This window comes from Centruroides vittatus, unplaced genomic scaffold (assembly GCF_030686945.1).
Source record: "Centruroides vittatus isolate TY-2023 unplaced genomic scaffold, ASM3068694v2 contig_1042, whole genome shotgun sequence".
Taxonomy (NCBI): domain Eukaryota; kingdom Metazoa; phylum Arthropoda; class Arachnida; order Scorpiones; family Buthidae; genus Centruroides; species Centruroides vittatus.
Window position 1 is genome coordinate 785313 of NW_027120674.1, and position 14071 is coordinate 799383.

Below are 14071 nucleotides of genomic sequence, written 5' to 3' on the forward strand. Positions count from 1 at the left end.
AGATATCCATAAGAATTGTCTCTGATACTTTGCCCAATATCATTATGGAAGGAAAATGGATTCCCTGTAACTCCAGTTCAGTGTTGAAAACATGAAAAAGTCATATGGTTCCAAAACTACATGGTGGTTGTGAAATGCACAAAATGTTTTCCTTGGCCAAAATTGAATTGTTATGTTAGCAACATACAAACAAACATTGTCATTTTCCATACACAGCTAACAAAATGACATTTACTCTGTGTACGCTAGTGACCAAATAAAGTGTCGTATTTCCCTGCGCTTCTTTGAATAGGTGCATCAATAACCATTCTTTGCAATAATATAGATCTACATATTAATAATTATTAATTATAACAAATATTTTTTCCAATAAAATTATTTTTTGGTTGATTGTGTCCTATTCACTTAATATTGGCACTTAGTATTATCCAGACCATGCTATTGTTATTTGCAATATTTGCTTAACTTAGACAAAAAAACCACGGTTGAATCTCGGTAATCCAAATGTTCTCTAGTTTAACACATCCGGTAATCCGACACTAGACGACTTGGATATTATTGGCACTATTGCCAACTTCCAGACAAGCTTCCTACTAATTCAAAAACTCTAGTTTTCACTAAATTTGAACACTTTTCCACTAAACATGGCATGATATCATGCTAATATTAAAAATTGTTAAGCTCCTTGTCTTAAGACTGCCCTTAAAAAAGTAGTCTTATGACATAATACTGTATAAATATAAAAATCGGTCCCTCAAAATTTCCCACCAAAAAATATTGTACCTCCCACTTTATTTAGTGAAAATCCAACATGAAAACACCAATTAATGGCAAAGGCAGCATGCTCAGATGTTTTGATCAGCAGTCCAACTTGTTTTGTTGAGTCATTAACAGTTGATTCCACACTGTCTAATTCATTTATGTGCCACTGAATTTGCCTTACTTCCAATCATCCAGCAATCTCCTTAATCTGACACTGTTATAGTCTTAAATATGTCAGATTACCAAGATTGTACTATACTTAAACTTTTTAACTTTTCATTCTAACAATTGGGTTTCAACTGCATTCTTCTCTAATTAACATTTGCTTCTCTCATAACTATTGAATTTCTATTTAAATTAAAAATATAGGCCTGTTTTCTTATCTTCAATGATTGTTTTGGCCTAAAAAAATTAAATTTTTACTTACATTTAATACTATAGACGCAGTAGTAATATATGATATGTAAATATAAGTTGAAATGCTCTGTAATTTGATCAAATTCAATAATTTTAAAACAAATATGAGGATGGAATAACTGATTTTAATACACGCTATCTACCAAAACTTGATAATTAAATTTCTATATTTAAATAAATAAGCATTTATAAAAACATTTATTAATAATGTATATGATAATTTTTTGAAGTAAAGAAATGTAAAAAATTCCTATGTCATGTAACTGAAATTCCTATTTTAATAGTGTAAACAAAATAAACATACTCGACGTAATCACCATGAGTTGCCTGAAGGACAAGGGCAGCCAAGTGGAATGATGTGTCACTATCAACTTCTATTGTTCCCTATATAAATTAATTAATTTCATTAAATAAGTTGACTTGAAAATAGCTAAATTTTTAACTAACAGAATTAAAATTATTGACTTTAATTATTAAAAAGTTAAAAAATTTATTAATATACTCGCAAAATTATCAAAGTAAACAAATATAGTATAAAAAAACTGCTATGATTTAATAAAAAAATATTATAGTTACTGCTACATTACAATATATTATATATTAAATTATATATTCTACTAAATTACTTAAATGTTAACAGCATCATTGTAATTGCTGCATAATAATGTTAAATTTTTCTAAGTGATTATTAGTGTAGATAAATAAAACTGCTTCTAACTGATAGCTTATTTGTTTTTGTTTTTTTTGTGTATATTAAAATAACCAAATACTGTATCTATAAACTGGATAATCTTTGGGATATCCATAAATTATGTCTGATGTTTTTTGAAATTTTTACTCCCCCTCCCTGAAAATTAGGCTTTAGTTATATGTTTATTCTTATATATTAATTTAATATACCATATTTTCCGGCGTATGAGACGACTTTTTAACCTAGGAAAATCTTCTCAAAAGTCGGGGGTCGTCTTATATGCCAGAAAATACGGTATTAAAAAAAATTAAAATTAAAAAAACAAGAATCTTCTTGTAAAGAAAACAAAAAATAAGCAAATATGAATATATTTGATACCTTTCATATACCCATTGAATTCATTATCAATTATTATTTCTATTTTTATATGAGATGATTTAATTCATCTTAAGAGATGTTTTTGTACAAACTAAATATATATTTTAATTTCTTCTTTAGATAAACATACTATTTCCATGGTAGAATTACTCATTGAAATACTATATTCAATTACTCATCTAATAAAAATAACTGAATGGATCCATTATCAATGCATTAAAAGCATTCTATTTCAGAACCATATGTTCAAACATTTAAAAAGTTTTTCTTGAAACTTTTAAGAAGAGATTTCTTAGTAGTTAGATATTACAAACTTTATCTATAGAATATTAAGGACTGTGGTGAATTAATAAAATGATACATTTTCTAAAAAACTTTTGTTTATTGCTAGATTTTTATAATGTTATGTTTTTACATAAATTATTTTTTAGAATAAGTTAAAATAATTGAATAACTTGACTTAAATTGAGTCTTTTAAATGAATTATAATCAAGTGAGATCGCTAATAACGCTTCTGAAAACAATTTGAATATGTGAATTGCAAATTTTAAGACTTGATGGACATATAAAAATTACATTTGCCTTTGAAACTTTTATCTTAATTGAAATTGTTACCTCTATTGTAAATATATCATCATATAATAAAATCCCAAAATTCTAAAATATGTAGAAAATTTTCCTACACTTTACTGTTAAATAATTTATTAATTTATGTTCTACTATTCACTAAAATAATACATTATAGTTTACATAATCCAATAGACACATTTTAAGACACAACAATATAAATTTCAATAATTCATATGTTTTTGATATGTAGTTTGTGAGTCTTGAATTATTTATACTAAATAAACAAATAATCGACACACATTGGAAAAATATACAAATAATCCTTCATTAAAACCTTTAACTGGCGTGGGGTATGATCAGATTGTGTACGCAAACGTTTTCGGATCCCTCCCCGGGTCCATCCTCAAGCTACGTTCTTTGCAACATTCCATTATAACAAAAACGGCTGGTCTTTGTTATAACGGAACGTTGCAAAGAACGTAGCTTGAGGATGGGCTCGGGGAGGGATCCGAAAACGTTTGCGTACACAATCTGATCATACCCCACGCCAGTTAAAGGTTTTAATGAAGGATTATTTGTTTATTTATACTGTGATAGTATTACAGTAGTTGAAAAATAAAATATAAATTTTAGGATATCTCAATTAAAAATATATGCATAAATCATTAATCACATGCAGTATATTTAAAATATTGAAAAAAAAAATTATTCATTCTCTTTTACTTTATATCAATATAATATATCCTATTAATTAAAATGTATTTACTGTATTCAAACAACCAGTGTATTAAAGATAGCATATAGTCATACAAACTTATTATATATTCTTAGTTTTGCAATGATTAAATATCCATCAAAGTCGTATTTGTATAAATTATTGTTTCATTTAAGTTTTTTAAAATTAATATAAATTTTCTAATTTTATTTTATTATAAATTAAATAAATTTTCTTACATTAAATATTAATAATTGAGCTTGTAGATAAAATGCCTCTACTGTAGCAACATCTCTTAACTGAGTAATACTCTCCACAAAATACCTGTAAATTTATATAAATTATTTTATAAAAATATCTAATTTATATCATATTACAAACATTTTCTGTCACATTATACAAATATTAATTTAAAATTATAAAAGAAGTTCACTATAAAAGCAGGACATTTTTATACAAAAAATATTAATGAAAAGACTATAATAAAACCATCTTTGATTTGGAAGACTTGATTAATTAATTTATAATATAAATTATTTTCAGACATTTAAATGATTATAACATATGATTATATTTTTATTTTAAAATAAATTTGCTAAGAAAAAATTGTATCAGTACAGAACAATTTTACAGTATGTGATTAATATTTCCTATTTAATATACTGTTTAAAACAGTGTTTTAATTATTATCAGTGTTTCCACCTTTTCAAAATTGCCGACCCAAACATTTTAAACTTACGATGTTATACCGAGGCACGTGCATTGTAGGAAATCGTAAGAGGCATATGCAACGTCTTTTTTTTAAAATCTTTCCGCCCTATGGGCACTAAGAGGGCCTCTTTTAGCAAGCCCATTACGGGTTTGGCCAGGCCCACAATGGGATGACTGGCGGTGAGGGATGGGGCCCGACGTATCCACCCCCAAAAAATTGCACAGTGTCATTTTACAGCTAAGAACTGAACAATGCAAATGCCAGTTTTAAACCTATACCAGTCTTAAACAAAGTTAGGGACTTGTGTTGGAAAAAACCTAACATTTGCAAAATACTATCAAATACTTTTATAAATTTATTTTGTTTCATCATAATTTCACAGTTTCTTGAAAACAGTTATAAGAAACAGTTTGTGTAGAAAAAGTTTCCAGTTTATTATGTTTCAAAATAGTCATAATTGTTCTGAACTGTTTTATGAACATCTTACATCTTTAGATGTTTAAAAACTTATTTCACTAACAGAAGAATTGCTAAGTTACCACTGATTTAATCAGATTTATGTATAACTCTTTAGAAATTATACACAAATTCTATATTTCAAACAAGAAGTGCATCTTAATTAAAAAATAAAGTTTAGAAATTAATTTTAAACTTTTATTTGTCAGATAAATGATGTAATTAACTACACCTATTAAATCTTGTTTATATCTAATTTGATTTAAAGAGTTCAAGAAAATATTAATCATTACATTTTAGCTACTTTAATTAAATGTTGTTCCTATAGCAACCTCGTTCTAAAAACAAAAATCTCAATCTCGATCGGTCGTCCGTATTCATTTATTCTTTTAATTCTTAAAAATAAAACATCCGGTTTGTTTTTGATGTGATATGCCTGAGGATGAATGGGAACAACAAAAAATTGAAATATATTATAATAAAACTCTATAAAACAAAACGTATTGTTTTCTTTATATAATGTAATCTGAAATAAGGAAGAAAAGATCTAAAAATTCATTAAAATAATTATTTTTATATGAATAATTTTATTTATTTAATTTTTAAATTTAGAACTAGAAGTTATTTTTTCATTTTTAGAAAAAACTAATTATATTTTAACTCCAATCCATTTAATTAAGTATTAATTTAAAAACCATCTGACAAAAATTATTATTATCATTATTATTATTATTTCAAGACATATACAAATTTTTTAATGTATTAAAGTTTACAGTTTTTAAACTTCACAGTTAATGTAACCCTTGGTGCCAAGATGGTGGCTCGTCTCTGATTCCAGCAAGGAAACAGTGGGATGCACGTTCCTAACCTAACCTAACCTATTCTAATAATTTGATTGCTAATAATTATGGTAATTTATTAGAATAGATTAGGTTAGATTAGAACGTGCGTCCCGCTGTTTCCTTGATGGAATCAGAGACAAGCCGCCATCTTGGCAACAAGGGTTACATTAACCAAATTCACTAAAGTAAAAAAATATATTTTCTATTTTATTATAATAATAACTTCTGCTAAAATTATTTTGTTAAAAATTTGTTCTTAAAGTATTATATAAATGTACATAATTTCAATCAAAATTTCATGAAAATAAACGAAAACCATCAAAAATCTTTTAATTATAAAATTTACTTGCTAGAAACAACAGTTTGGTTCAAGCGTTTAAATCATATTTATAGTTCATGTTTATTTCTATTTCATCAATGTCACATTATAAGGAATTTAATATTAAAAATTATTTTTCATTTTTACTTTAAAAATATTTTAAGAATTAAATAACAACATTTTTAATTAAGTTTGAATATTCATTGATTACGAGGAAAAGCCGGAGTTCGACATATTTAATTTATGCTATGTAATTGTTTTTCTTTTAATACATTAATAGGCTACAAAAAAAAAAAATGAATTGCAATATCACTTAAATGATATTGTAAATTTTACTTTCTATGATTTAATAAAAGGAAATGCAATTACATAGCACATAAAATAATAATTTCTAAGCTATAAATATAATTATGAATAAAAATATTCATCAAAACTATGATTTTTACACTTACTTTACCAAAAAGTGCAGTACAAATGAATTCTGTGTTACTTTCTTTGGTAATTCATGTTCTAGTACCCTTCTATTTAATTGTAGCCAATTAAAATGACCCCTAAGAAAAATTTTTAAAATTTTCAATTAAATTCAAATTTATGTTTAAAATTGAGAGTAATTTAAATATTACTCTTTTATTTGAAATTATTTTCCTTGTCTTATATTTACCAAACATATAACAAAATCTAATTTGACTTCTAAAAACATAAAAAGTTTTATTAAATAAAACATGATAAGATTATGTTTGCCTTTTTGCCATTTATTTAATAATCTTGTTTGCAGTTTCAGTTTGTATAATATAATTATTCAAATCTACTTAACGTATATAACGGCGGACAAAATGAATTTTTAAGAATTTCCGTTAATCGAAATATAATTAATATCAATAATCTATCACTTTAAAATGCAATGTTCAAATATTTGTTGCAGTATCTTATATTCGATTATTTTATGTCGATATTTCTTTCAAATAATCGTGTTTAAATACTACGTTTACGTTAAATACTAAATAAACAAAACAGCTAAAAATTAGATTATCTAGTTTTGAAAATCTAATAAGACAAAATAACCCGATAACATTTTTTCGTGGTTTATATTTATAATTTCTAAACAAATTAAATTTACAATAACCGAATAAATATGCCAAGGACAAAATCCCGAATGGGAAGGAAAAAATTATTATATATTATATATATTTACGTTCTCTCACATCATATATTTTAAAAACTATTTCTTGTAGCGATTTCGAAAAAAATCCGAAGCGTTAACTAATGACGGTTAAGTCGTAAAATTCGTTACTACTGTAAAAACCGTTTTATGAATAACAAGAAGCTGTAATGTATATAATTTAATTAATTTATTATCTAACGTTCGGAAATGTTTTACATCAGTTCTAACAAAGAGATTTAATCTTTGGCTCGAAAAAATAAATCTAGTGGCTAACACAAAATACGCTATATTCCTTATTTAATTATTCGACTTCAACTAATAAATAAACATAGTAAAATGTATGCACATTTTGTAGATATAGAAAAAGCATTCAGTTCCATATGTATTCCTATATTTATAAACAACTTTCTTAAAAAGGTTCTAGTTATAAGTTTATAAATGTTCTCAAATCTTTTCTTGGAATGTAATCTTGCTATAACCAAAAATAAAACAATTTATCCAGAGATTAAACACTCAAGAGGTCTACTTCAAGGAGATCTCTCACCTCATTTAATTAATTTGACATGCTAAATACAAATAATAATCTTACTGGTGATAATGAGAGAATAATAATCTACAAAAGGCTTATCATTTAATACAAAATGATGATGATTTAGTGACCTTTGGCCTACAAAAATAGCACTTAAAAAAAATTAAATTTATTAACCAAATATTTGAAGCAGATCTATCTAAATATTTTCAATGTATTAACCCTTTTTGCTGGAAAAGTGTGAATGATTTTGATTTTACAACTATTTTTAAACAGTTCAATCAAATTTTGTAAACACAAAACCCTACATATTGACGAATGAAAAATTGGATCAAACTTTGAATTTGTTTGGAATTTCTAGATTGCTATTTGATAATTTCTCAGAACAAATTATTATAGTTATGCATATACATACATTACTAATCAAATCCACTATGTCTATGATGATTTATGCACCTGTATTTAATTGTAAATACAGTAGAATGTCTATTATCATGGCATGATACTTTCAGATAATCAATCACATTTAGGAGAGGAAGAATAAAAAGATGAAAACCTTATATAAAGTAAAAGTATTATTTTAATTCTAGCACAATAGTAAAAAAAGATTAAGGTTTAGAAATTTAATACATACAAATGATTAGAAATAAAAAACTAATTTATTAAAAACAAGCACTAGTCTTTCATTGCAATCTACAACATACTGATAAAACTTTGAATTCAAAATAATAAAAAAATACATATTAGTAAAATTAATAACAACAAGATAGCTCAATAGCGGACCCAGAGATCAATAATATGCAAAAATTTCATATTTTCTGAAATTGATTTTCGTTGATCGATTTTTCAGATAAATCAATGCTCTACTGTATTGTTATCAAATAAATTTAAATAATTATGTAAATACAAGTATTGAAAATCATTAAAATCTCAATACTATGATATATTATTACAGCTAAAAATCAGATTTAAAAACTACCCATATAAAATATGTTCATACTAAATAAATAGATGTCATAACTTAACATTAATCATATAAATTATTCTTTCAAACATGAAATAATTTAGCAAATATTGTTATTTTTTGCTAATTATTTCATGTCAGTGAATATATAATAACTCCAAAAGTACATTTAATAAAATTTTTATAATAATGACGATAATAAAATCGATTTTGTAGTTTTACACGGAAATTATTTCGTACAAATAAATTAATAAATAAATTTAATTTTTTTCGATCGATCTAAATAGAATTAAATGAAATGACCGATACTCACGTGTCGTCGACAAATGCTAGACCGAAATATTCTTTTTCTTTGATTGAAAAATGGGAAGCGACCATATCTAACAAATCTCCTGCATAGAGTTTAGGCTAAAAAAGTGATTTATAAAAAATAAAATGAAATAAACTTAAAATTATAAAATTATATATATATACACTAAACAATTTCAAATGACATATTCAAAGATATAAAACAACACACAAATCAGAAATATAATATGGAAAATATATACACTATATATACAGTTAAATATAAACAAATATTCAATTTGTAATAACATATACTTCTAAAATTTATCCATTTTTTATGGAAAGAGAATCAAAACAATAATATTTTAATTAGTCTATTAAAGCTGTAATTAGAGATTAAAAAACAGAGTTTAGAATATACATTTTATATTATTGTTTATTAATATAGTATATAAACATATAAAGATTATTTAGAATACGGAACATTAGTTTAACTTTTATTTACTATGTTAATAGAATGTTGATAATCTCTAAAATTCATAAAAGAAATGAAATTTTTATCACTAAATATGAAACATTAGATCGTGAAAAATGTTCTTAATAAAACTATATTGGTTCAACGAAAATAAAACAATATTATACTAAGTAAATAATGAATAGATCATGTTTAAAATTATTTTTTTTAAAACTAATAGAGTTATCTATTAAAACAAAACAATACAATAAATCTAACGACAGGTTTCTGTCCAAAAATAATTGGTTATTTGTACTTATTCTGTTCTGTTTAAATAACATGTAAATCTGAAACTATAGATCTGCATTATTGGAAAAGAAAATGATTTATAGAAATAGATATTAATAGTTTATTTATTACTAATTAAAACTATTGTTATAGTAAGAGTATTACTATAGTTTGTACCAATGAAGTTAAAAGAACTGTTGCAAATGAAATTCTTGCATTCAATAAGCAATTTACAGCTTCCTCATACATTACTATGAATTTTCGGTTGATACATTTTTTTCTGATCATCTAAATCTGAATAATAGTCTTAGACCATTCTGTATATTATTGTCCAAAATCTTCCATTTCAGTAACACTGCCTATATTATTTGAAAATTCTTTCAGGAAAACAAAGCTTATCTTCCACTATTCAGTATGTATACTAAATATATGGCAGGTCTAAAGTTGACAGTCAATGATTAGGGGCCATTCATAAATTATGTAATGCAGATATGGGTGAGTGGATATGTAGGTTATCATTACAATGTGTTAGATATTTAAAAAAACATTACATAATACTAGAATCTCAACCCTAGGGTAACAGAATAATTCATTTTTTGTTTCTGAAGAGCTGCATAATAAGCCATGCTGTTTATGTTGCTGCTTTACACATAATTAATAAAATAATATAACATTCGGTACCCCATGCTGTGCATCATTTCTTAGTTTAATTAAGCAGTTTGGTCAAGGATACACGTTACACAATTTTAGGAGTGGGTATGTGTAACAGTATTGCAAAGTGATACAGGGAGATGAAACGGTAGTTTTGAAGTATAAAAATAGTATTAATTTAGGTACAACTCTTATGACAAAAAAAAAAATCAAATTATTATTAAATAATTACAAAAATCTTCAAAATTAATCTATCCAACATCTTTGGCACTCTGCTCCCAATTATTTTCCTATATTCTGATCAAAAAAAGTAATATTAGATTTATCAGGAAAAAAGAAGTGTCATTTACAATTAAAATTTATCATTAAAATACATAAATACATGCAAAAGCTGCTTAGCTGCAACAAATAATGTTTAATTAAACAGTAACATTTTTATTCAAGAGTTGAACAATGTAGAGGTTACCTGTAGTCAACTGAAGGCTATTTGAGGAAGTCATTAGTCTACGAGAGATCACAACGTCGTATATAAGATGCAGAGCAATTTTTGAGGGCTTTATTTAAAAAAAAGTTTTATCTTACATGCCGTAAAATAGTGTATTAGTTTTATTAGTCGTGTTAAAGTTTTTTCAAATAATATAGCCAGTGTTCTGACAGATCTAGCCAGTAGTACAGTACACTAGGTTCACTAGGTTCCAGCTCTTAGGGTACCTGATCATCATTAACACCTTCACAATATCATGTGAGGGTAAATATTCTATATTAAATATGTTTAAATATGCTATACAAAGCATAGATTATTTGGATTTGGACATGTATGTTTTATATAAATTTAAAATGAAGATCTACAAACGATTTTTTTCAGCAGGGCTCTTGTTTCCGCCAGAGCTTCGGACAAAACAATTAAAATTTCACAATCGGTATTTACTGTATATTTGAAACAGAAAGTAAAATTAACTAAAGATAAAACTCTTTTTGGAGTTAATAATACTTAAACATCTAGTTGTCATTCTACTTCTTTCAGGAAAACAAAGCTTATCTTCCACTGACTAAGCAGCACTGTTCTTTTTATGTAACATTTCTGAAGATGAACATGGTTTGCTTTTTAAATTCCAAAAAGCAGTTTTTATCTTTGGTTTACTTGTATTTTTGAAAGTGTAATATATTTTTAGAAAGAATATTTGCAACTAAACTTTGGTAATGTCTGAAGCAAAGTATCAATCTATTTAAATATGCCTATTTATCTCAATTACTATAGATATTATTATCATTTACTAGGCCTATTTATTGTAAGCATAATTTTCTGTATATCCGTCATAAATATGTATAAATATTATACTTTCATTCAAATTGTGTACGAAAAAAAATTTATTATAAATAAAAAAATGCTACTTAAACATTAAAAATATTCTCTTTTACTATTGATATGTACATTTAGTAATCAATTATAGATGCATTCTTTAGGACTCTTATTTCTATTTATGTATTATATTACATTATCACATAAATCATTTCTGTTCTTTAGTCTATTCTATTCTGGGGCAGTCATCAAATATTCTTGTAAATGCTATTATAAGTCGACTTAAAACAACAATAATAATAATAATATCAGTGGCGTAGCGAACATAACTGGCACCAGGGCACAACACTTTATTGGCACCCCCTCTCCCCTCCAGAAACACATATAGTTTGTCTTGGAGACCATTTGGACGCCCATCTCCAAGTGGCACCCGGTGCATGATACACCCCTTGACCCCCTTGCTAAGCCACTGAATAGTATCTGGTAATGATCCTAAAACAAATAAAAGCTTTATGCTGTGAAATTTAAGCATTTCATGTCTTATCAAATTTGTGTCACCAAACTTAAAATAGTTTTATATTTTTATTGTGAAAAATAGTTAAAACCAACTTTTAATTTGATAAATCAAAATATGTTAACATTTTAATTCAATTATTTCATAAGTAGGAAATTTTTGAAGTAAATAAATTATTTAATAAACAGTATTTTTTATTTTATTAAATAAAAAATTATTATTCTTACATATCTATTATGATATATCATATTACCTTCATTTATATTTCGACGCATCGGTCGGAGGTGTAACATCATATCCTATAGGCTACAAAATTGGAATATTCTAAACATTTTCTAAATATTCCAACTTTGTAAATGACTGGAAATGCATCTAAATGAGACAAAAGTTCTCTCTTTGTTAAACAAATTTATTTTGTAATGTCAATATGTGTGTTCCAAAGATCAATTTTAAAAGACGGCCAATTACGACGTACAGAAATCTGGGCAAATAGCCGTAGACAATTAAGAATGCAAAAATTATCATTCGTAATTTTTAATTTTCTTGCAGCGAGCATATTTTTTATGAAAATTTATGTATTATTTAATAACATGACAGAGGAAAATTTTTTTTAAAATGTTCTTTACTTTTTTATTATTGTTAGCTTTTTATGTAGTTGTTTTTTCTTTTATTTGTCTTCGTCAATATGAACTTCAGAAATTATAAGAAATTCTGTTGTATAGATAAATATATTCTAAATGAAATTTTCCTTATCTGTAATAGTTTCACTCAGATTTTATTTTTTGAATAAGTAGAAAAACAAATAAAAAATATGAAAATTATTTATAAAATTCAAAAAATTCTAAAAATGTTTAACAAAATTAATATTAAATCAATCTTCGTTATTTAAAAGATAATATTAAAAAAACTATTAATATAGCTTCAAAATTTTGAGAGATTTATTCAATTGTCTTCAAAAAAAGTCAGTCATTTAAATCCATAACCATAATTAATTACAAGTATTAACTAAACTATTTATTAAGGTTACCAAAATTACCAAACTAATTAAAAACATTTTCAGTTCACACAGAGCTATCTTCAATACTAAATTTCAAAGATTTATTTCATGAATTACCATCAGTTAGATTAAAATACTGAGTGAATGTAATTGAAGCACAGCTATTTAACATTGTCTACAGAGATATTTAGTTGCATTTGGACTGCTAAATATTGTATATATTAATACGGTGTCATTTCGAGACATTTTGTAAATAATAAAAAAATTAGTACAAAACTCATTACTGTGGCACTTTTGGTGCTGCAAGTAGCAACCACATTATTTGTATCAGGCACTCATCAATCATGCTGTGTAGAGAACTTAGAGGTGCAGGGGACAATGCTTAATGTGGTCCCCAATATACCCATTATGAAGATGTAAAACCCAAAAGCAATAAACAGTGTGTTCGACAGCTGACTGTAATTGATTCTCTGCAATGCTTCTTACATGCTATATGATATTGTCTTTCAAGACTGTCGAGTTTGTAAAATGTGTTCGATAAACTGCAATTTTTAAGTGTTCCCACAACAAAAAAATCACACAAATTAAGATCCACAGAACAAGGAGGTGGCCAGGTTGTAGAAAACACAACAAATCACACTGTTATCTGGAAATGCTATTTTAAAAACTGCTGTACAAAGCATCCAATATACGGTGGTACTTTGTCTTGCACAAAACTGGTTGACTCGAGGCATTGTTGCAATTGCAGTTGGGGTAAGACGAAGTGTTGAGCATCTCTAGTATATCTGAATCATCACAAACAATGATACAGGCGCATCTAAACTGACTTCTTTAGAGAAGAACAATCCAAGAATAAATCTAGCTGTGAATCCATACCAGATTGTAAATTTAGGTGAGTGCAGTGGAATCTTCTGGAAAACTCGAGGATTTTTCTTGGCCAAATGTGATAGTTACAAGTTTTCACCGTTCACTGAGGTAAAAATGTGCCTCATTCTCCACAGGATCTTCCACAGCCACAATTCATCCACTTCCATTCTAACAAGGAAGATCAATGCAAAGATG

The 14071-nt window shown here is 26.0% G+C and overlaps 1 protein-coding gene across 6 annotated transcripts in view; it reads right to left on the reverse strand.

The window, feature by feature from the left end:
* LOC136969953 (FERM domain-containing protein 4A-like) overlaps nt 1-14071 on the reverse strand; it is a 94992-nt gene that overhangs the window by 27561 nt on the left and 53360 nt on the right. For 5 of the 6 annotated variants that reach the window (XM_067264295.1, XM_067264313.1, XM_067264321.1 and 2 more), the window contains 4 exons: nt 8831-8925; nt 6315-6413; nt 3773-3857; nt 1484-1563 (listed from right to left, as the gene is read on the reverse strand). In XM_067264295.1, the coding sequence (XP_067120396.1) occupies nt 1484-1563; nt 3773-3857; nt 6315-6413; nt 8831-8925 (359 nt within the window). The remainder of the gene's footprint in view (nt 1-1483; nt 1564-3772; nt 3858-6314; nt 6414-8830; nt 8926-14071) is intronic. The other variant, XM_067264328.1, reaches the window with a different exon arrangement.